The 22,096-nt window shown below is 45.1% G+C and overlaps 1 protein-coding gene across 2 annotated transcripts in view; it reads right to left on the bottom strand.

Annotated features, from left to right (window-relative positions):
• Positions 1-8,063: 8,063 nt before the first annotated feature.
• The window catches only part of Ildr1 (immunoglobulin like domain containing receptor 1), a 34,477-nt gene continuing 20,444 nt past the window's right edge, over positions 8,064-22,096 (bottom strand). The window contains exons 4-8 of one of the 2 annotated variants that reach the window (XM_060370342.1): positions 20,265-20,384; positions 19,579-19,725; positions 14,187-14,318; positions 13,183-13,979; positions 8,064-8,665 (exon numbers count right to left, since the gene is read on the bottom strand). In XM_060370342.1, the coding sequence (XP_060226325.1) occupies positions 8,624-8,665; positions 13,183-13,979; positions 14,187-14,318; positions 19,579-19,725; positions 20,265-20,384 (1,238 nt within the window). In that variant the 3' untranslated portion in view covers positions 8,064-8,623. The remainder of the gene's footprint in view (positions 8,666-13,182; positions 13,980-14,186; positions 14,319-19,578; positions 19,726-20,264; positions 20,385-22,096) is intronic. The other variant, XM_060370343.1, reaches the window with a different exon arrangement.

Below are 22,096 nucleotides of genomic sequence, written 5' to 3'. Positions count from 1 at the left end.
AGATATGCGTGTCCCAGCCGTGTGTCTAAAAAAAAAAAAAAAAAAAAGTTAGGTGTTTGCATGTGAGGAAACCACTCAACACAAGAAAAAACAAGAATTACTTGAAAGCATGTAAGGGAATTGGGTGCAGGACTCATACAAGGGGAAAGAACAGCATATTTTCTTGCAAGCTAAGTTAGAAAATCAAATATTCGTGGGTGCTAGGTGTTATGTTGAGGACATTTGTAAACGGGTCCTGGGATTTTTTAGACGCAGATGAACTGCTCTAGAGCCACCCTTGGAGAAAACTCTGAAAGGAGGAAGCTATTTCCCATAACCTCTTTGTGCCCGAGAACAAATGCAAGGAAAATAGGACTCTGCATGTACTGGTGATTCCAGTGAGACATATCCCACTGGAGATAAGCTAGGGAATTTGCCATCCTGCACCAATTCCAAGATCCCCAAGCAGTCTCCCATCTTCTTGCCATCCAGAGATCTTCTGCTTTGTTTTTGCTTTAGCTCTAAGGAACACTGAAAGGCCTGGACACTTTGTGATGGCTATTCTTGGTTGTCAACTTGACTACATCTGGAATTAACTAAAGGGCAAGCAGCTGGGTGGGTAGACCTGTGAGGGAATTTTTTTCTTAATTAAATCTTTAGAAGTATGAAGGCCCACTGTTAAGTAGGATCTTTCGAGGTGGGAAAATCTACCTTTAAGCTGGGCCACACCTTCTGCTGGCAGCCTATCTAAAGGACACAGAAGAAGGAAGCTTAATCTCTTTGCCTGCTTGCCCTCTCTTGCTGGTAAATCCATTCATTCCTTTACGGCATTAGAGCCAGGATTCTGACAGATACTGAAGACCAGCAGAGACAGCCAACCTCACAGACTAAGCAACACACTGGGTGTTCTTGGACCTTCCATTGATAAACATCCGTTTATCAATACTAGCTGGTTGACAGTGTATAAGCCGTTTTAATAAATCCCTTTTCTAAATATATTTGCCACAGAGTTTCTCTGTCTCTCTCTGGTGAAGAGATGTCTTCACACCTATTCGGATTACGTTAAGTCTTTCATGTCACCACAATCGGAGACGAGAAGAAAGAACCACCTTCAACTACCCCCTCCCTTTTTTTGTCCCCAAGACACTTTTTAAATAGTCAGACGTAGGATTTTTTGTTCTGTCTTGTTGACCTTTTTAGTTCTTCCACAGAGGATATCAGAGGGCTCCATGAGGGTGAGGGAAACACTTGGTACAGCGACAGGGGAGGGCCTGCCAGGTCTTCTGTGCTCCCTGACAAACCGCGAGGCCTGTGAAAGACCTCTATGCACCTTTCACAGGCCTCCGTCGCAGTGTGTAAGGTGAATAAGGTCAGGTAGCCGGTTTCCTAAGCTGAACTCAAATAAAAGGGCAGTGAGCCCAACCCACCTTAACATAGCTGCTGGCTTCGCTGATCAGGTGCATCCTCTAGTAGCAGGCCCTTAATATGAACCAAAGGTAAGCAAGCTCCTTCTTGCCCCGTCCAGACTCCACTCGGATTTCTTTTCTGCTATGGTTTTCTGGATAAATAGTCTTAATTTACCTGGCTCTTGGGTCAATGAGTGCTAACAACTTCTTTACTAGAGTTAAGATAATAAAATAGGTGCCACGCATTGGAGATATTGCTAGTGCTCTGTAAATATCGTAATCTACCCTATTATGTGTAATAAACGGACAAGAAAGTTCAGTTTTTGTGAGCGAGGGCTCTGTTGTTGTAAGCCTGCTCTGGGACAACGCCAGCTATAGTCACCAGGATGTTCATTTCAGACGCTCAAAAGGAGTCAGAAGCAGAACGCTGAGACGCAGAAGGCTCCGAGCCTGTGGTGTTAAATTCCCTAATGACAGAGACCCTGTCTTTTGTTTCTTGTATATTCTTCACAGGATGGTCCTTATTCAAGTATTTCTCCTAGAAAAACTCTCCATCCATAACGCAGAAAAAGTGAAACTCTAGCCAGTAAGTGACCCTGCCTTTCCTGAAAACTCAACTGCAGCATGACCCTGACCCGGATAGCCATATCAGCCTCTCGGTAATTTAGAATTAAGACACAGCAAATAGAGTTAATCATACATTGTGAGATATTAAACCATTTGGGGATGGGGCAGGTGTTGGCAACCATGGTAAGGTGTGTAGAAGCGGAAGTTAACAGAGGAATGAAAGCAGAACCATGTGCTGAAATGAGAGAAAAAGAAAGTGAGGTGGTTGACAGAGAGCACAGATGGACAAATGGATAAGGAAAGAGGGAAATAAAAAGAAAATGAAGGCTGAGCTTAGCTGTGAGTATGAGAGACAGAGACAGAGAGAGATTTGGAGGACAGACTTCCAGGGAAGGATGAACTAACCAGGTAAGGAGTACGAAGAGTGTACCGGGCTCTTTGGCTTGGTATACGGCACCAAATTCAGGTGGGGAAGCCTGTCCTTCAGTTGATTAGACATCCAGTCCTTATTATATTCTAAAAGCAAACTGAATGCTATCTTGAAAGGAAGCTAGTTAAATTTCATAACACATAGGCATTCCCCCAAACCTTATTGTTTGTTTTTTTTTTAAAAAGACCTCTGGCTCGATTTTAATAAAAAGAAAACTAAAATTTGAAAACTTCAAAAGTTATTTCAAGAGATTCTTCACCTCCCAAATTAGTCCTGTTGTTAAATAACACTGCCCATTTAGTTTAGAAAACCCTAAAAAGATTGTATTTATTCAAGGCTCTTCTTCAAATTCTGCAGAATGGACATAAAATTCTGATGGTCATCTTGAAAATCAAAAGCTGTCTGGTCTTTTATAATTCTCTATAAAAGAGAACAGAACAGAACCCTACACTTTCTTAGAACTCCCTTGAAGCTCCAGCACCTCAAGGCATGAATCAGTTAATTATCTTAAGCACATTTCACAGTGCTTGACAAACATATTGGTTTACATTCAGGATAAGTTATTTGGCAGTTTGACAGCATAAAAGTCTCAATTTCTTCATGTTGAGTAGAAGGAAAATAAGCAGAGAAATACCAGGTAGGTTATAGTCAGGTTTCATAATCTAGGAACTTCATCTGTACCTGAATTAGCTGCTAAATACAGCTTTCTTCAAACTGCTAGCTCATAAATCTATCAGAAGAAGAAGAAGAAGAAGAAAAGAATTGCAATGTAGTGCCTGAATGAAAAAGTTGTTTTAGTAAGAGTTGGGAAAATGTCTCCGTAATTAAGAGTGCTTGCTCGTAGTTTTGGTTTTTAAAGATTTATTTATTTCTATTTTGCCTGCATATATAGGTGCACAAGATGCTTGCCAGGTATTCAGAGAAGTCAGAAGAGACAGACACCAGAACGGGAGGTACAGAGGGTTGTGGGCCACCATGTGGGTGCTGGAAGGGAAGCCTGGGTCCCCTGAAGAACAGCGTGTGCTCCTAACCACTGAGCACGGCCAGAGCGGGAGAACCCTCTCTTCGGCCCCGGGAGTGCCTGCTGTTTTTAAAGAGGACCTGGTCCAGTTGCTGTGTGAGCACTGGGGACTGCAGTTCAGATCCCTGGCACCAAGGTGGAAACCGCAGCATGTCAACATGTACTTCTGAACCCAGGATGTGGTGGGGCAGGTGAATCTTGGGAGCTGATTGGCTCCCAGCCCAGGCAAAAGGGGGTGTGTTGTCTATGCATGCTTCTCAGTGCCTGCAGAGGCCTGAAGGAAGTGTTGAGTCTTCTTACAGGATGGTGGGTGCTAGAAATTAAACTCGGGATTTGTGGAAGAATAGAAAAGTCTCTTGACTGTAGAGACATCTCTCCAGCCCCTATAATTTCCTTCTCAAAAAAAACAAAAATAAAACGTGAGGTTTTCTTCTACTTTTCTGTTTGTATAAAATTTATAATTGATTTCTATAACATTTTGACGATGTTTGCTTTAAAATTATTTTCAGATAATTCCAACATCTGGTTCACTCCGGTGCTATCATCAGCTGGTTCCCTGTTTTTATTTGTCACTTTCTTGTTGGTGTATATTTTGGATATTTTGTTTGAGGCTCTGGGTCGCATTTTATAGAGTTACCTTGTTTTTTGTTTTTGTTTTTTTTCTATACTCTTTGCCTACTATCCAACAGCTATTTCAAAGCTGCTATAGAGTTGTTTTACTCAGCTTAATTTACTATTTGGCTTTGTCTTCAACTGGCATCTACTGAGGGGCTGTGGGGGATTTTCTCTGGCCAGGTATTGCATGACTCTTAACAGGGAGGGATGTGAGAGAATTTTCTTGATGGTGTCCCCTGCCACCCAAGTTTGTCTGGGTTAACGAATGGGGAGAGAATCTTGGTTTCTCAAAATGGCCTCTAGGATCAAGCTGGGAGGTAAGTTTTCCTGGTTATACACATCAGCCTCCGTGTCTGTGGGCACAGCAAGAGTCTTTGGCTCGCAGGAACAATGAAGCTTTTCTGAGCTCTTGCTTTACCCACGAGCTTTTCTGTGTAATGGCTTTCCTCAGAAAGGGGGATAGGGTGGGCAGGAAGCAGAGACCCTCTTCCTTCAGCAGGGCTCCCCAATGTTGTTGTTTGAGGTTGTCAGGGTAACTCCACCAAACCCAGAACTCAGAATCAATGATTATGGCTACCTTCTTTTGACTGGGGATGAAGATGCCCTGATTCTATGCCTGTCTCCCAGGTCTATGATCTCAGACCTGCTCCTCACTGTCCTACTACCCTTCAGAGTTTTGTCTCATGGCATTTCCAAGATTTACAAAATTTGAAAATCAGGGATTGTGTTATCTCCAGCAGTTCTTTTGTTGTTCAGGATTATTATTATTATTATTATTATTATTATTAGCTATCCTGGTTTTGTTGTTTTTCCATCTGAAGTTGAGAATGTCCTTTCAAGGTCTGTAAAGGATTGTGTTGTAATTTTGAAGGGGGTTGCACTGAATTTGTAGATTTCTTTTGGTAGGATGGCTATTTTTTACTGTTAATCCTAGCCATCAATGAGCATGGGTGATCTTTCCATCTTCTGATACCTTCTTCAATTTCTCTCTTCAAAGACTTGAAGTTCTTGTTATACAGTTCTTTCACTTGGTTGGTTAGAATTAGCCCAAGATATTTTATATTGTTTGAGGCTTTTTGTGAAAGGTGTTGTTTACCTAATTTCTTTCTCAGCCCATTTATCATTTGTACATAGGAGGGATAGTGATTTTCTTTTAGTTAATTTTGTATTCAGCTACTTCACTGACGGTGTTTATCAGCTGTAGAAGTTCTGTGGGGTCACATATGTATACTATCATATCATCTTTGAATAGCAATATTTTTACTCCTTCCTTTTCAATTTGTATCCCCTTGCTCTTCTTTAGTTGTCATATTGCTCTAGCTAAAACTTTAAGTATAATATTGAATAGATATGGAAAGAGCAGACAATCTTGTTCCTGAATTTACTGGAATGCTTTGAGTTCCTCTCTGTTTAATTTGATGTTGTCTATAGACTTGCTGTAAATTGCCTTTATTTATGTTTAGATATGTCACTTGTATCCCTACTGTCTTTAGGACATTCATCATGAAGGGGTGTTAGCTTTTGTCAAAGGTCTTTTCTGCATCTAATGAGATGATCATGTAGGTTTTCTTCTTTTAGTTTGTATATATGATGGATTACATTTACTGATTTTCATATATTGAAACATCCATGCAGCTCTAAGATGAAGCCTACTAAATAATGGTGGGAATTTGAAAATGAATGGAACTAGAAAAAAATCATCTTGAGTGTGGTAACCCAGAAAGACAAATACAGTATGTGTTCACTTATAAATGGATTATTAGCTGTTAAGTATATAACAACCAAGCTTTAACACATAGACTGAGAGAGGGTAGGTAGGATGAGGGTCTAGGGAATGGATCTTCCTGGGAAGGGGAAAGAGAATAGATTTTATGGGTGAAGACAGGACCAGGTGAGATCAGGTGGGGGTGAGGAATGGAACGAGATATTGTAGGGCGAGGCAGCTGCAATTGGGGGGTGGCATTTGGGAGTAATGTGGAAACCAAGTGCAGTGGAAACTTTCTGGAATCTATGAGGGTGATCCTAGCGCGGACTCCTAGTAATGGGGATATGGAATCTCAACTGAGCATCTCTGTAGCCAAGAAGGCTTCCAGTGCTGGGACTGGGCTGCATTCAGTTGAGTTGTTGGCTAAGGGGGTCCCATGGAGAGGCAACATGTAACCCAGGCTCATGCTAGGACAGAGAGTTGCTCTCCAAAAACTGACAGTGTTGGTGGCATTGCCAAGGACAACATCCACACAGCTCTTTGAACATGGAGAGGTTGAGCTGGTGCCTGCATGAAGCCTTCACCCCTGCCTTCTAATCTCTTAGGCTCGAGAAGGTACTCTGAAGGCTACGGAAAGAGCAACCCTGACACCAGCCCAGCCACAAACCCACTGACCAACAGTCTGTCCTGCCTGCAAGGTGTGCTGGGGCAATGGTAACACAGAACTTGTGAGAATAAACAACCAATGTCTGATTTAACTTGAGACCCACTCTACAAGAGGAAGCCCAGGCCTGATACTGCTTAAATGGCCAGAAACTGGAGACTGACTGGTTAGCCCAAAGACCTAGGGTAGAACCAAACACAACTGGTCAAAAAAAAAATTTAATGAAATTATTTCTAGTGATATTCTGCCATACTCATAGTTTAGTGCCTTGACCAGTTGTCACCAGGGAGATTTCCTCTGGCATCAGATGGGAGCAAATGCAGAGACCCACAGCTATATGGAGAAAGAGTAAAGACAGGAGGTCTCCATTGTGCCCCTCTCCTCAGAGCTCGGGCAGTTCTGCAGAAGAGGGGGCTGAAGGATTCTAAGAGTCAGAGGGGATGGAGGATAACGTGACCCACTGAATCAACTAAGCAGGGCTCCCATGATTTCACAGAGGCCGAAGTGGCAAGTGTGGGGTCTTCATGAGTCTGCACCAGGTGCTTCATTGGTGCTTTTCTGGGACCGCTAACTGTGGGAGTGGGTGTATCTCTGACTCTTTTGCCTCTTTTCTTCCTGTTAAGTTGCCTTGTCCAGTATGAGGGCATTTGCCTTGCCTTATTGTATTTTGTTTTGTTGTGTTTGGTTGTTGTATCTTGGAGGCCTGCTCTTTCCTGATGGGAGATGGAGGGGGAGTGGATCTCAGGAAAAGAGGAGATGACGGGGAGGGGGAGCTGGGAGGAGTGGAAAGAAGGGGAAACTATAGTCTGGATGTATTGTATGAAAGAAGAATCTAATATATACATACATAAGTATGTACATACATACATATATGTACAAAGTTATACTTTGCCAAGAGATGAGCTGAAAAGTGGTTCTATGTTAAATTAGGCAAACTTTAGTAGCACAACCTATTCAATTTTGCATCTACCTTGGCTATTTTTTTCTGTTTCCTAATTTAAATTCAGATTTCAAAAGTCCTGAAAATAACCTCTGCCAAACACAGGAAGTTGGCCTATTTTTTTTTTTTCACTTTTAATTTTGAGTCTGGATTAAAATGGATAGGTTGATACAATTAGCTCTAAATTGAGCTTGCGACCACACAGATGGGGATACTTATCTATACAATATCAATACTGTTGGATCTATCTCCTTCCAGTCGACTCAGAGAAAGCCAACACATCAAGCATAAATATATCTGTGAAGCAACCAAGTGGAAAATGGGAAGCAGTGATCACCCTATTACAGGAAGGGTGCAGCTCTTTCCTCCGGAGACTCTGTGAGTGGCAAAGCCTACCTACATGCTAATGGTTGGGACATCACAATCCTGAACCATTCAGTAGTCCCAGGAGAATGGCAGCTTCAGAGCTACCTAGCATGGCCCGATTCTTCTCTGAATTTTAAGAGAAATTAAAATTTCTGGGAGATAGGCTTAAACCAATGAATAAAGTAGGAACCCAAAGTAGAAAAGCAGATATTTATTTGGGATGGAATCTTCAACCCACTGCATTAATTTTTCTTGTTTATACTGTGTGGTGCTTGCAAGTAGTTAAAGTGATTTCAGCATCATTCTATTATTATATATAAGAAAATAAATTAAGTGTAGGGGAAAGGAGCAAGAAGAAAAAAATGGAGAATATGGTTGTTGAAAAACTTGTTTTCCAGAGTTGCACTAAACAGCCTGTGGGTGTGCACAGAGCTGGAGAACTTCTGCACTTGCTTGGAATGGAAACTCAGGACCACAGGTGGGGACACTTTAGTGGAAAACCCTAAAGTTCAAGAGAGGACAGGAAGTTCCTATGGGAATTTGCCTATACTATCCCATAGGCTTCCTGTTCCTGAAATAACGGTTGATTTCTTCTTTAAGATTCCTGAGTTGTCATTATGTGAACGCCTTGGTCCTGAGCACCTTGACCTACTTGCACACTTGTGCTACTCTGTTCCCGAGAGATCATATCCTAGCTAAGGCATCTTTCAACTCAGAGATCGTGTAAGAGGCAGAGGGCATGAGCAACGGGAATGCTGGCTAGTAATCCCACAGCTCCTGTTCTGAAAATTCTTCTATTTGATTCCTAGAAGCTATGTCCAAACTTGTGAGACACAGATGTGTTCTGTCCTTCCCAAGACAGGACCAAGCTGGAAATCTCGGTAATGCTGAGGACACGTGGGATCCTTGAAGCGGTACAGCAGCTGGAGACTAAATGACCACACTCCGTCCGCTATGGGAGCTCTCTCTCTCCTGAGGAATAAGAACACAAAAACTACAGTCAGCCCAATCTACAGGCCATAAATGCAATACCCAAGGAGAGCTGGTCCAACCTGCTAAATGGCGAGTGCCGTATTTCTTGACCTTTTTACAATGCCATTCATTTTCCTCTCAATGAATGGCCCTCCTCAAACATCAACATTTCTAATCTTATGTACTCTCAAACATTCCTAATCTTATTTACTCTGCCCCTCATTGTTGTTTTTGTACTATCTTCAAGGCTTCAGTAGACTGAAGAAAAGGCTTTCTTTTCACTTATCAGTTCATCTCTCTACTTACCATGAAGACAGCTCTATTCCCTGTTTTGCTCTGAACCATTCCTCCCCATCCCTTTCATTCAACTTTATACTTTAGTATTCCTCTAGTAATATTTTTCAGAGTTTTCCTGAACAAATTCAATGGCTTTTCTTCAAAGACCTCTTGCTGCTTTTGGGTTTGTCATTGGGTTTTATTTGTTTGTTGTTGTTGTTTTATCATCTGATGAGGCAAGAATTGTGTTTCTCCAACCTCTCCATGCATTTCAGAGAAGGGGATTATTTCATCATTACATTTTTGAAAAATCTACAGCTGGAATTCAGGAATAAGATCATCCTCATCTCATTTGTAAAGAGAAGACACTTTTCCTGTAATGAATGTCCTAAAGATACTGTATAGGTATTTGCATCATATTGCTTTAAAAATCTGTTTCTTGTTGTCAGGAAAGTGAGTTTTAAGGACTAAGGTTTTTAATCAGCATATTCTGGAATGAATGTTCTCTATTCCTAACAGCGAATAGGAACAAAGGGATTTTGTTGAAGAGGACCTTGGCAAGATCAAAGGATACTCAAAGTAGACTGCAGATTCCAATGCAACTTTTTAAAATTAAATATAGATTTTTTAACTAAATTATATATATTGTGCAGAGTGCAGAGAATCTTATGAAAGAAGGGGGAGTGAGAAAGACAAGGAGGGAACAGGAGCTCCACAAGGAGAGCAACAGAACCAAAAACTCTGAGCCCAGGGGTCTTTGAAAAGACCAATACTCCAACCAAGGACCATGCATGGAGATAACCTAGAACCCCTGCACAGATCTTGTCCATGGCAGCTCAGTGTCCAAGTGGGTTTCCTAGTAATGGGAACAGGGGCTATCTCTGACATGAACTTAGTGGCTGGCTCTTTGATCACCTCCCCCTGGGGGGAGGGCAGCCTCATGAGGCCACAGAGGAAGACAATGCAGGCATTCCTGATGAGACCTGATAGGCTAGGGTCAGATGGAAGGGGAGGAGGACCTTCCTTATCAGTGGTCTGGGGGAGGGGCATGGGAGGAGAAGAGAGAGGAAGTGTGGGATTGGGAGGGGATGAGGGAGAGGCTACATACAGCTGGGATACGAAGTGAATAAACTGTAATAACAAAAAAAAATAATTAATTAGTTTAAAAAATTTTAAGGCAAAAATATAACCTGATATTCACTCCAGAGCATTACAGGTTAGCCCAGAAACAAACACCATGGCTTTCTCCTCACTACAACAGATATACGTGGGCCAAGTTTTGAAGACTCCAGAGTGTCATGGAACTCATCATTCTATTAGGGCAAGATTGGAAAGAGAGATAATCTGAAGGAAGTTAGGAGCACAGGGATCATTCAGTCGGAAGCTAGGGGAGTAGAAAGCTTGAAGTTCCACTTCATTTTGACTGAGGGAAAGGGCCACCACCAGTGAGTGAGCGAGCTCAGATGAAGTCAGTTGAGTGGGTGCTCCCACAGACAGCATGAGGTCTGTGTTTTCCTGGGCACTGAGCAGAGGGCACTTCTTACCTAGTTTAGATTGTGTGCACAGAAGCTCTTGCTTTTGTCTATTTATTAAACATTACTCTTGAGGAAGAAGGCTCCAGCAAGCCTAAAAATACTTAGTTTCCTCTTTCTCTGAGTGTTTGATGAAATATTTTAGTGCCTTTTTTATTTTTAAAGTTATGGTAAACCTGTTGCTGACAAAGCCTGACTTAACAGTGGTATGAGTTTTTTCACAGAAGGAACACAGAAACTTCAAGTGGTATGCAATCAAAAGTCACCATCTAGTGGCCTAACTGTGCTCGAACAGTGCCTAACGGTGTCCAAAGCTGCAAGCTCCAGTGCCTTCCGAAACCTGTGTAGGGACCATCCAGAACCAACAGAGACTTTTCATCACAGCAAAGCTTCAAAGACCACAAACTGCACCGTTTAAACGAACTCATCAGCAAACTTAAGCTCTGGTCCTGGGCCTCTGGTCACTGTCAGAAAAGTGAGAAGGTTCCATGCAATCCAGTGACACTTCTAAAAGACAAACTCGGGCTCAAGACCACGGGGATTTTAAAATTATTTTGGACCAAATCTTTGCTTCTCGAAGATAACTTTATACCTGAAAGCTGTGGTGGGGTTACTCCCTGTGCACATCTTCTTGTACACTTCCTGTGTACATTTTGTGTACAAAAAGGTACTGAAACTTGGGGGGAAATTAGGAAGCCCTCCATAGTCACTAGAGAGCATTATTGATCTCAGTGGTTGCCTTCTGTCAAAGCAGAAGTGTTGGTTATGGAAAGGGCTCGAGAACCAGAGGGCTACGTTCAAACTCGGGCTTCATTCTCTATTGCCATGTGCTTTGCCCTTCTTACTCAACTGTTCCGAGCCTGGTGAGAACTGAATGAAGCAGGACCTCCTCTAGCATCTACAACCTTCCATACCCTTCCCTTAGGCTATAAGGCTTAGTTTAATCGGAGAAAAAGAAAGAAGAAAAAAAAAAAAAGGAACTTAGAGGGGAAAAAAGGGCTCAGACCTTGGAGCCAAAAACATGACAAATACATTTTGTTTCCTGCTAAAAGGAAGAGGCATATCGAGTCACTACAGGAGAAAGGTCACCATGTGACAGTGGTTCCAGACATCCCAGCTTTGGATGCTTTTGTGCTTTCTTACGGAACCCATTCTAAACCACGGGGCGAAGCAGTTATGTCATGCGTGGATGAGGTCACTCCTTGAGCTTTTGCTGAGACAAAGGGATATGTGAGGGAGCAGCCCGAGGCAGAAGACCATCGGGCACACAAAGCTTTAGCTCAAGAGGGCCTCACAGTTCAGGGCTGCTTCGTATACGGAGGATACGTGGAGTATAGACTGAGAGTATGTGGAGCATATACGCAAAAGGTACGTAGCTCAGTGCCTCAGGCTGGCAGTCACTGATCTCAGCGTCTGTGGGACTCCGTGAAAAAAATGACACAGCTGCTGCTTCTGATTTCAGAAGCACTGGCCGGGCTTCGCTGCCTGCCCCGCACCACTCTTCCATCTCAGTTTTCCCTAGAGGAACACCCTGCATCTCCCCTGGGGGGCTTTTTCCTTTGCACACAGGCATCTGGTGTGTGTGTGTGTGTGTGTGTGTGTGTGTGTGTGTGTGTGTGCGCGCGCGCATAAAGATAGATAGGTCTGTCCTTCAGAGCCCGTAAGAGACTGCTGTTCTTAGGTGATGCCCTTCTTCTGGGACTTCCCCTCAGAGCTTCCCAAGACCTACCTGACCGTGTGTGTCAGCAGAAGAAAATGAGAGAAAGGTTTTGGTCATGGGTAGCCCGTAAGTTGCCTCTGAGTAGGTAGTGCGTTTACGTTGGAGAGGTGGAATATTTTCATAAAGCATCAGCTGTCGTGTGAGTGACTGAATTATAAAATGGTTCCTTAAAGTCATGGTGCTTTTGAGACAGCGTCTCATACAGTGGATCAGGCTGGCCGTGAACTTGTGGCATTTTTCCTGCCTCAGCCTCCTGAGGGCTTGGATTACAGGTGGCTGTACTACCTCACCTTGCTTAAAATTCATTCCCCCCCCCCCCCCAAAAAAAAAGGAAGGAAGAAGGAAGGAAGGAAGGTAGGAAGGAGAGAGAGAGAGAGAGAGAAAGAAAGAAAAGCCAGAGGCGCTAAGGGCACTGTCCTCTTCTCCTATGTTTCCCCTTTAGGTTGCTAAACGCCTGGCAAATTTGGTGTTCACAGCACTCTAAAGTTTTACCCCTAAAGTGGGATGCCAGGGTTGGTTTTCATCTGTCTGATGAGCCTTGGGGATAGGTGGTTTGGGATAATACGAAAGACCTCATCCTCACACACGATACAGTTGCTGCTCCCTTAAACACTCAACGCTCCTGGCCTGTGGAAATAGGATTGCGAAGCCCGAGGTCCAGCTCCCCCACATGGGGTGCTTAGTCATGATGAGCCCCAGCTCTTCACCTGCTTACCAGCAGAACCCACCTGACCTACCTCCGGAAGCAGAGATGGCGACCCTGAGGCAGAGAAGGCCCTTTGCAAGCCTTATGCCTCTTCTGCACCCTGCACTGACTCTGGACCCTTTTATCCCCTCCCCCCCCCCAAAAAAAAGGCAGTGTCCCAGCCTGCTCAGAGAGTTATGCAAAACTAGAAGGACCCTGCCAGGCCTGTGTCAGCTGTGGCCAAGGCCACTGCCTGAGAGGCCTCTGCCCATGCCCAACCCTCCACAGGATGCCCCAGGCTCACCAAGCGCCTCTCCACACTCCCTTTTTTCATGTTGTTCTTGCCTGAAGTAACATCCAGTGAACGGTAGCTGGGTGGCTTCTCCTCAGTCCAGTTCGGGGACTGTGAGCGGCGGCGGCGGCGGTGGCGGCGCTGGGCACCCCAGTTCCTGGGCAGGGACTCTTTCTCCTCTTCAGAGCTCCAAGAACTGGGGCCCGCGGGGAGGGGAGGCGAGTAGCTGCGATGCCTGCGTCTCCCGTGTCTCTGGGCGCCTTCCCGGGGACCTGGTCGTCTGGGGGACCACGGGGCCTCACTGGACGAGGGGCCTTCGCTCAGGCTGTCCCAGTCTGACCAGGGCACGGAGGACTCGCTGGGCCTAGAGCGGTGGTGCCTCCAACTCCAATGGGGGTCCAGCTCCCTTCTTCCCGGGGCCCAGGGCCTGATACCCCGGTCCTGGAGCTCTTGGAGGAAGTCGGAGTGATGGCGCTGCCTCCGGCCGCCCTCACTGGGATCCCAAGGTCTGGAAGAAACAGGGTTGAGCCGCTGCTGGTGGGAGGAGTCGCTGGTCCTGGAGGACAGTGGGTCTCTGATCAGCGGGGGAAGGTGGATGACTCTGCGCTCCACAACCTGTGTGGAACCTAGAGAGGACAGCATGCTACAGGGGTGGCCAGATTTGGCTCTAAAATCGCCAGGCAGAGGCTGAGCTGGGTTGAGGTTCCGCAACTCTTTCTCCAAATATTCCAGGACACCGTTGGCCACGGGAGGGTGAGCTGCCGTCTGGGTCATTGGCATCTGTGGAAGGCTGGACCGTAAGGACAGATCTGAATGGAAACAAGGACAGAGCGCACTAAACTGCGAGCCCGGACATCGTCCTGGGTGTCAAACTGTCACGTTATTTAGCAGGCTTCCACTCCCTCCCACCTTGCCATAGCCAAGACAACCCCAATAGTGCGCATGCTCCTCGGCGGTCTGCCCTTCTGCCCTCCCCCTCTGCCCTCCTCCTCCCCTGGCTTTCTGGCAAAGTTTACCTCGCTGCAGCAGCGGGTTCATTGCATAAGATGAAACTTGGGAGCTCCTGTCCGCCCCCCAATACAGGGGTTTTTCCATCATCTGAGGACCTAGGGCCTGAACCTGCTTCATGTAGCGGTGGCGGGCCAGGGCTGCAGGGGAAGAAGGAGAAACGCAGACCCTTAGCCAGCGGGAGTCCCACGCCTCCCACTTCACTCGGTCTGTGCTTGCAGCTTCTCGCCTTGGAGCCCATTCTCACCTATCTTGCGTGGAAACAAGAGATAAGGGGAACAGGACTCAGCTGTGTCTTTAAGAAGGGCCTGGGAACAAATTCCCCATAGTGAAGGCTATACCTTCCACACCCAAGGAAAGACTGCTTCTTCCTAGCTTCAAAACCTGTTATTCGCTCTCCAGGTCACCCACGGGCATAGGCAGGTGCGCACACATACCAAGCAGTCCATCAAACTACAAGCCACACAGAGACACCCGCGTGGTAAAGGCTTGGAGGAGGCTGGCGGCTCTTGGGCCTTCAGGGCAAGCTCAGGGCTATCCGCCCCAAGGGGAAAACAAGGCTATGATGTGATGCTGAAACACTACCAGCCCTCCGTGGGAGAAACCGTGTGGGAGGAAGGCCAGGGATGCACAAAGCTGAAGTGAGTTGTCCGGGATCCTTTCTATTTTTCTCCTTTGCTAACTGCTGGGTTTTCCCCCAATTAGGGGTGGGACAGGCAAGTGGAAGGGAAATATTTCCTCTCTTATTGAGGGGAACAGTGTGAAGAAAAAAAAAAAAAGCAACACAAAGGGTCTACGAAACGTCCCCTCAGTCCCCTCAGAGCTGTTCAGAGGCTCCACCATCTGTAGCAAAGGGCAATTAAAAATACCGACGCTTGTTTGTTTTTGTTAGTGAGGTTCCGTTTAGAGGCAATCATGGCTGAGTACCCCTCGACTCCCAAAGGCTCTGCCTAGCCATGCGTGGAGCAGAGGCACGCCGCTACAGACTGTGACGGGCCTCCGCCCTGGTAGCTTCACCCAGCTCAGGGTTCACTGTAAAATGGGGCAAAGGGAGGGTATCCTGTACCCGGCTACACGGGGTGGGAGGTCGGCTGCCACCGTTAAGAGTGCGGCGCAAGAGGAAGTGGTCGCCACGGAGCCCCAAGGACTGTCCAGAACTCCAGCCCCGTTGATGAGTCACAGCCCAGCCAGGGGGAAAGCAAATGCTCCTAAAGTTGCCACACCTTAATAATAACCCAACCCGCTGCGTGCCAGCTTCAAAGGGGACAGGAGGAGGGGCTCAGCAGCCCCCTCTATTGGCCACCGTCAGCACAGCGACTATTTTCTGTAAGCAAGCAGCTAACCCTTCTCTCCCGTACTAGCCCTCTCTCTGTTTTTTGAAATGCGGCCTCGCTCTAGGCCGACATCAAACTTAGTGATCTGAGGGCTGAGGTTACAGGCGTGAGCCACCACACGTGGTCTTGAGATGTCTTTTAATGTGGGAAACAGACGCAGAAGTCGAGATTTCAGAAGCTGCTTTCGGAGCCGACCTCCACTGTGACCAGGAGCCAGGGCGTGATGCTGTTATGTCAGCCTGGAGCTGGCGGCTGGGGAGTCATGAAAATTCTGAGAAATGAAGCCGTCGGGATTTCAGAATCTTTAAATAAAGATTCTGAGGGCCAGGTGGACTTCAACCAGCTAGACTATCCTAGCTTTGCGACTTGGTGTTTTCAAAGTCTCTGGGCTAGACAAAATAGGTCTTTCACAGAGTTGCTGGCATTAAATGAGGCAAAACACATGGAATGCCTGATGGGTGAGTCAGCAAACAGAGACGCTCATTGTTATCACAGTAAATTGTTTCTTTTGCCTTAGCTTCAGGAGAAACAAACACACATATAGTCTAAACTGCACCAATCTTTGTCTCTGAGGGAAACGCGGAGGCATGATGTTTAAGGCGTATGACAACATTTGACCCTCCTCTGAAACCTGTACTCCACCCCCGGTGTCCCTGGAGACCTTCTAGCTTCCCTTGCTCGTGGCTGATTTCCATTCCATGCCACCGCCCATCTGTTCTTTACTGTCCTTCACCCTATAGCCACTCGGCCCTTTGCTTTTCCCAACTCAATGTCCTCAGCAGCTTTTAGGAACTCTAAAGGAACAGCCCTTTGAACTCTTGTCATTTTAACCTCAGGGAACCACCAACCAAAGCTCCCTGGCCCCAGCTAAGCAATGGGACCTCAAATAGTCCTCCTTAGAATGGTCTTTCCTTGAGGGACCTTCCTATCAAGTATGCCTTTCCTCCTTCTAGGCTCCCCATTGCTCGGGTCCCCCACGAACTTCCAGCAGATTGTGTCTTCTTTGCTAAGGACAGGAACTGGCCCTCACAGAGAGCCAACAGCTATGGGTCTTGATCATCAAGGTCTATGTAACTAGAGAAGTCTCTCCAACCCTCATTTTTCCCTGCTCTGTATAGAGAGATCTTCTCTGGGGAGGGGAGGCCAGTAACTCAGAGAGATGAGAAGTTTCTCCAGTTCTTGTAAGAAAAAAAAAGAATAGGCTCGATTCTAAAAACATTCATCTGTAAATCCTATGAGGGTTGTTTGCCAATACTGGGTGGATTATTGGATCTACTAAAAGTTAGCATCACTTTCATTTTTCTCTCCAGTCCCCTGTTGCAACTCAGGAAGGTGGGAGCTGGCTGGGGAGATGGGCTGTGGTGGGAGAAGTTCAAGCATCTCTGACATCCTTCCAGAGGTTTCCTTCTACATCTAGGACATTTGTTTGTTTCTGATATTGCGATTGAAACCCAGGGGTCTCGTGGGAACCACTGAGCTATGTCTCCAGCACCGCACTTTGATTTGCAGAAGTTGTGGCAGGCTGTGGGCTCCCTCATACACTGACCATCCTCCACATGTAATGACCTCTCTTTTGAGAGGTCAGGCTGCCTACGCTCTTGTCTCTTTCCTTTCTCAGGCTAGTTCTTTCTTGGTAGAGAAAACTTCCAACTCATCCGTGATCACCCAGGTTCTTATCTGGGGCTTCCATTTATTCCTTTTCAGTCCTTTGCTTATACACATTGTTAGGGCTATTTTGGCCTAAACAAACAAACAAGTAAACAAAAAAATCAAACAAGAACAGCATCAGAATACTTCCCTTATTCACAGATCTTTCCTTAACCATTCCTGCTCCTCACTGCAACTCATCTTCTCACCAAATTTGTCAGGAAAGTTAAAAGTGAGCTTGTCTGATCAAAGCCAAGGACTTTAAGTTATGGCCTGAAGTTCTTCATTTCATCAGTTCTTTTTAATGAGTAAATTCCAGACACTGAAGAGAAACCAAACCTTTGCTTCTCTCACTGATCAAATGCATCCTCCATCCATGCTAGCTTTGCCCCAATCCTGCCTGCCTTTAATGCCCTGTAATCTAAGGAGTTAGCAGGTGAGGACATATCTCTCATCTGACTGCTCCCTGAGAGGGAAAAATCGCCATAGACTCAAGTTGAGTCCCCGGCTATTTCCACCCCTTCCAAGAGTTTATATAACCTTAGCAAGTCCACAGAGGCTGTAGCAGCCCCCACATGGGACACACAGACACAGATCAGTAGCAGGCACTGTACTTCTGAGCTGTGAGACTTCTCTCTCTGACCTGGCCTGTGAGGTGGTGATGACATTTTCCTTTGGTGGCTGTGGTGAGGATTCGGTGAGGAAGTAGACACAGAGGACACACATAAAGCAGACATCTAATGAAAGTTATTTCTCTTTTCCTGTAAGACATCAGGCAGCCTTTCATCACAAGCCTGAAACCATACTTACACCACTGACCTTGACATCATAGATTAAGTAGGCTGTCTATCATCATTGAGTAATCGTCATGTTTTCCTTTCAAACTTTCTTCCTCTACATGGACCAAGACGACAAGGATAGTTGTCTCTGGGGATTTGGTTTAGTCTACTTTTTGATTTTTTTAATTCTCAGATTTTCTACCATGTGGTACTTTATATCATCAGGAAAAGGAAATGTTACTTAAAACAAATACACAGAAAAAAAAAACTTGCAGTTAAAACACTCTCATCTATTTACTGAGGAAAGAACTTCATAGAACATTCTTTTGCTTTTGGGGTGGTTGTTTTGCTTTGTTGTTCTGTTTTTTGTTGTTTTGGTTTCTGTTTTTGTTTTTGAAACAGGGTTTCTCTGTGTAACGTTGGCTGTCCTAGATTCACTTTGTAGACCAGGCTGGCCTTAAATTCATACTGATCCACCTGCCTCTGCCTCCCTGAGTTCTGGGATTACAGGTGTGCACCACTGAGCCCTGCTTAAATTCATCTAATCTGAAACCTAAAATTTAGAGCCTATCATAGTCTTATTATGTTTTTATCTGTGTGTGTGTGTGTGTGTGTGTGTGTGTGTGTGTGCACGCGTTCATGCAGGCTTGCATATGCCTTGGCATATATGTAGAGGTCAAAAGACCACCTACAGAGTCAGTTCTCTCTTTATACCATGTGGTCCCAGGGATAGAACTCAGGTTGTCAGGCTGGGTGGCAAGCCCCTTACCCATTAAGCCATTTTGCTGGTCCAAAATTTCTCTTTTAAAGTATAAAATTTCAGTCCAAAGAAAGCTCTTGCTAAGAGCAAGATCTTCTGTTCCTTCTCACCTTCCCACACATAGTTTCACATCACCTGGGAATGTCTGAAAAATACACATTCTTGGGCCCTAATCCCCCAGACACATGGGGTCAGAAGCTGGGTAGGGGGCAGCAATTAGTTTTGACCAAGTCCTCCACATTTTCTAGTGTGGACTTCAGTTTGAAAACTAAGTCTTCAATATCCTTCCCTATTGCTCTGTTCTTTTCATCTCATCTCTAAGCAGTGTTGTGAAATTGTGATAGAATAAGGTACATATCCGTCTCTGTCCCTGGTTTCTGAAATACAAGTCCTACAATTCTGGGGACCTCAAGAGTGAGGAGAATTTCCATGTACTAAGTAGATGACTTGGTGGCCGGGGTCCCTAGAGAGCTTTGGGATGAAGACAGGTTGCCCAAAAGGCCAAAGCATAGTTAAAGAACTGGAAATTTCTATTCCACTTTTGACCTGGGAGAGAAGAGTTGAACTGCCCAAATACACAAAAAGGAAAACTTCCACTTAAAACAGTTGATCCAATCCCTTCTGCTTACTAAATAATAATAATAATAATAATAATAATAATAATAATAGCTTTATAGGTAGAAATCCTGTTATCGGCCACCTTTCTTGTCGATTTAGAGCATTTTTAAGCTACAGCTCACGTCTTCTGAGCCTGTGTGAAGGAAGAAGGTATGAGGGAGATCCCAGAAGAGCCAGGAAGTTTGACCTGAGAAAGGAAAACCTATCTCCTTGGGGCACTTGTACCATCATGCCCAACCAGTTCTCTCTCTCTCTCTCTCACCTTCCTCGGGGCAGCAGCAACGGGTAGGACAGCAGGGGCAGCGGATGTAGCAGCAGCAATACTGAGGACAACACTGGCACCAGCACACACCAATCAGCAGCAGGAAAAGGAGGGCTCCAAGGATGATGAAGATCACTGTCAGCCAGTCTACGGTGAAGAGAAGCCAAAAAGGGGGTGAACTAAATCTTCAGAGGGATGCCTTCACTCCAACAGTCTAGGCCAGTGGTTCTCAATCTTTCCAACATTGTGACCCTTTAATACACTTTCTCGTATTGTATGTAACCGTAAAATTATGTTTGGTGCCGCTTAATGACTATAATTCTACTACTGTTATGAATTGTAATGTATATATCTGTTTTTTTTTTCCGAATGACCTTAGGCAAAAGGGGTCACAACTCACGGGTTAAGAATCAGTGTTCTAAAAAATAATAAAATAAAATAAAAATAAAAAAAATAAAAGAATCAGTGTTCTAGACCCTGGTAAATACAGCCATTGACCTAGATGTTAAGTTCAAATGATATACTGGGGGAAAAAAAGTTTAGCTCTAGTTAAGAGACCATCAGAGGCTCCCAATCCAATGACAGCTAGACAGATCTGTTTGCTTCTGGCTTTGCTGCTATTGGTGGGTACTTTTGCATGAAGCATACATTGATGGGTGGCCCAAGAGAGCTCCAGCAGCACTTACGTAGGACAATGAGCTTCACCTCCTTATCCGGGTCTCCTGACGTATCTCCTGGAGCCTCAATGGTGCAATAGTAAACCCCATGATCCCACCACATCACTTCGTTAATCACAAGATCTGCCCCTGTGGAGGATGAAAAGAACAAAAAAAGCACCAGTTATCAGGGCATGGTAGCTCAGGATCTCAGAATCATCTTCCCTAAGAAGGCCTGTGGTAGATGAGAAAGAAGTCCAAGATCCTAAGACCTTCCCTTGGCACCAAAGATGGAGCCGATGGAAGAACATGCATTGAACCCTACCAGCAGTTTATTGGGATCTGGATACATTGTCTCATTTAATTTCCACTATATATTCCATATGTGGGTGAGGTAGGGATTCCCAGTTTTCTCCCACTGATGCTGTTCCCTTCTCCCAGGATCATAGAATTGTTGGATATTATTTAAGTAAATGTATGTCTGTTCTCTTTAAAATTCATTTTGAAAAAAAGAATATGATTATATCAGTATTAAGGGATTAGGACCTCAATAAACAGTGTCCTGGAAGCTAATCTGAACACTTTCTGAGGGGCGGGGAGAGAAAGAGAGACTTTTAAAAGGTGGAATGAGCCATGAGGGGTCATGGGTAGGTAGGTTGGGGACATCAAAAATGGTGAATTTAGCTGGGAGTGGTGGCACACACCTTTAATCCCAGTACTTTGCAGGCAGAGGCAGGAGGATCTCTGTGAGTTCCGCACCAGCCTGGCCTACCTGTCTGCATAGCAAGTTCCAAGACAGCCAGAGATACTTAGTGAGATCTGTCTCAATAAAACAGAAACAAACAAACAGACAGACACAAAGGATGAGTTTGGTCTCCTCATGCCCTCTCTTCTATTGCTATATGATGACGTAGCAGTAAGACCCTCATCAGACTTCCCAGCCCTTATAAACACAGGCAAGTGCATGTCTACTGATTATAATGACCTAGGCATGAGTAACCTACGATAACAGAACATAAACTAGACTAAGTCACCTAGAGTAAAGTCAGTATTCCCCATCCTCTCTTCCAAGCCACTCAGCTCCATACAGAATATGCGCAAGATTGCTGCAGGAACTTTCTTAAAAACTGCACGTGAACACCCTGCCCTCTCTTCATCTTTTCTGCTTTGTTCCCTGGATTGGATATAGTCTGAGTGTGTGTTACCAAGTTTCACGTGTAGGAAGCTTAGTCTTCAGTGTGGCCTTGTAGGAGACTCTAGAAAGCTCGAAAACATGGCTCTGGCAGGCCTTGCCCTTCTGCCCACTTCCCTCTGCCTTGCTGAAAACTGTTAGATTACATTCCTAAAGCTGGCCACCAAGGTCCATTCCCTTATTTGACTATTTCCTCTTCCTGAGGCTGACTACCAAGCCCAACTATCACAGTATTGAAGGCCAGCCATCAAGTCCTCTTTGGCTCACCTAATTAATATGCTCAATTAAAATTAAACAGCTCATCTTAACAGGGGCTTTCTCCTTTTATCTTTATAAACTGTCATTTGATTATGGCCCACATCTGTTTTCTCTCTATCTAGAGACAGTCCTTTGTCCTCCTGGACATGTACCCCTGACCCCTCTCCCTCGATCCCTTCCCCTTCTCCTGTTTTTGTCTCTTATTCCCTGCCCTTTGCCCTCTGGGGCAAACAGATCTCTTTTGTTCTGAGAACTTGGTCTTGGGGTATCTTGTACCACCTCTGAGATTCCCTACAGCCTTGTTGGAAAGCAGAGAAATCTTTAATGGATGGAAATTAGGACAGTAATTAGGTTCCTTGGATGTGTTGCCCTGAGAAGAGATTAAAGTCATTCTCACACTTCTTTCCAAAGA

The sequence above is a fragment of the Meriones unguiculatus genome, chromosome 17 (assembly GCF_030254825.1).
Source record: "Meriones unguiculatus strain TT.TT164.6M chromosome 17, Bangor_MerUng_6.1, whole genome shotgun sequence".
Taxonomy (NCBI): Eukaryota; Metazoa; Chordata; class Mammalia; order Rodentia; family Muridae; genus Meriones; species Meriones unguiculatus.
Note: the sequence above shows the minus strand (reverse complement) of the source record. Positions and strands in the feature narration are given on the sequence as shown.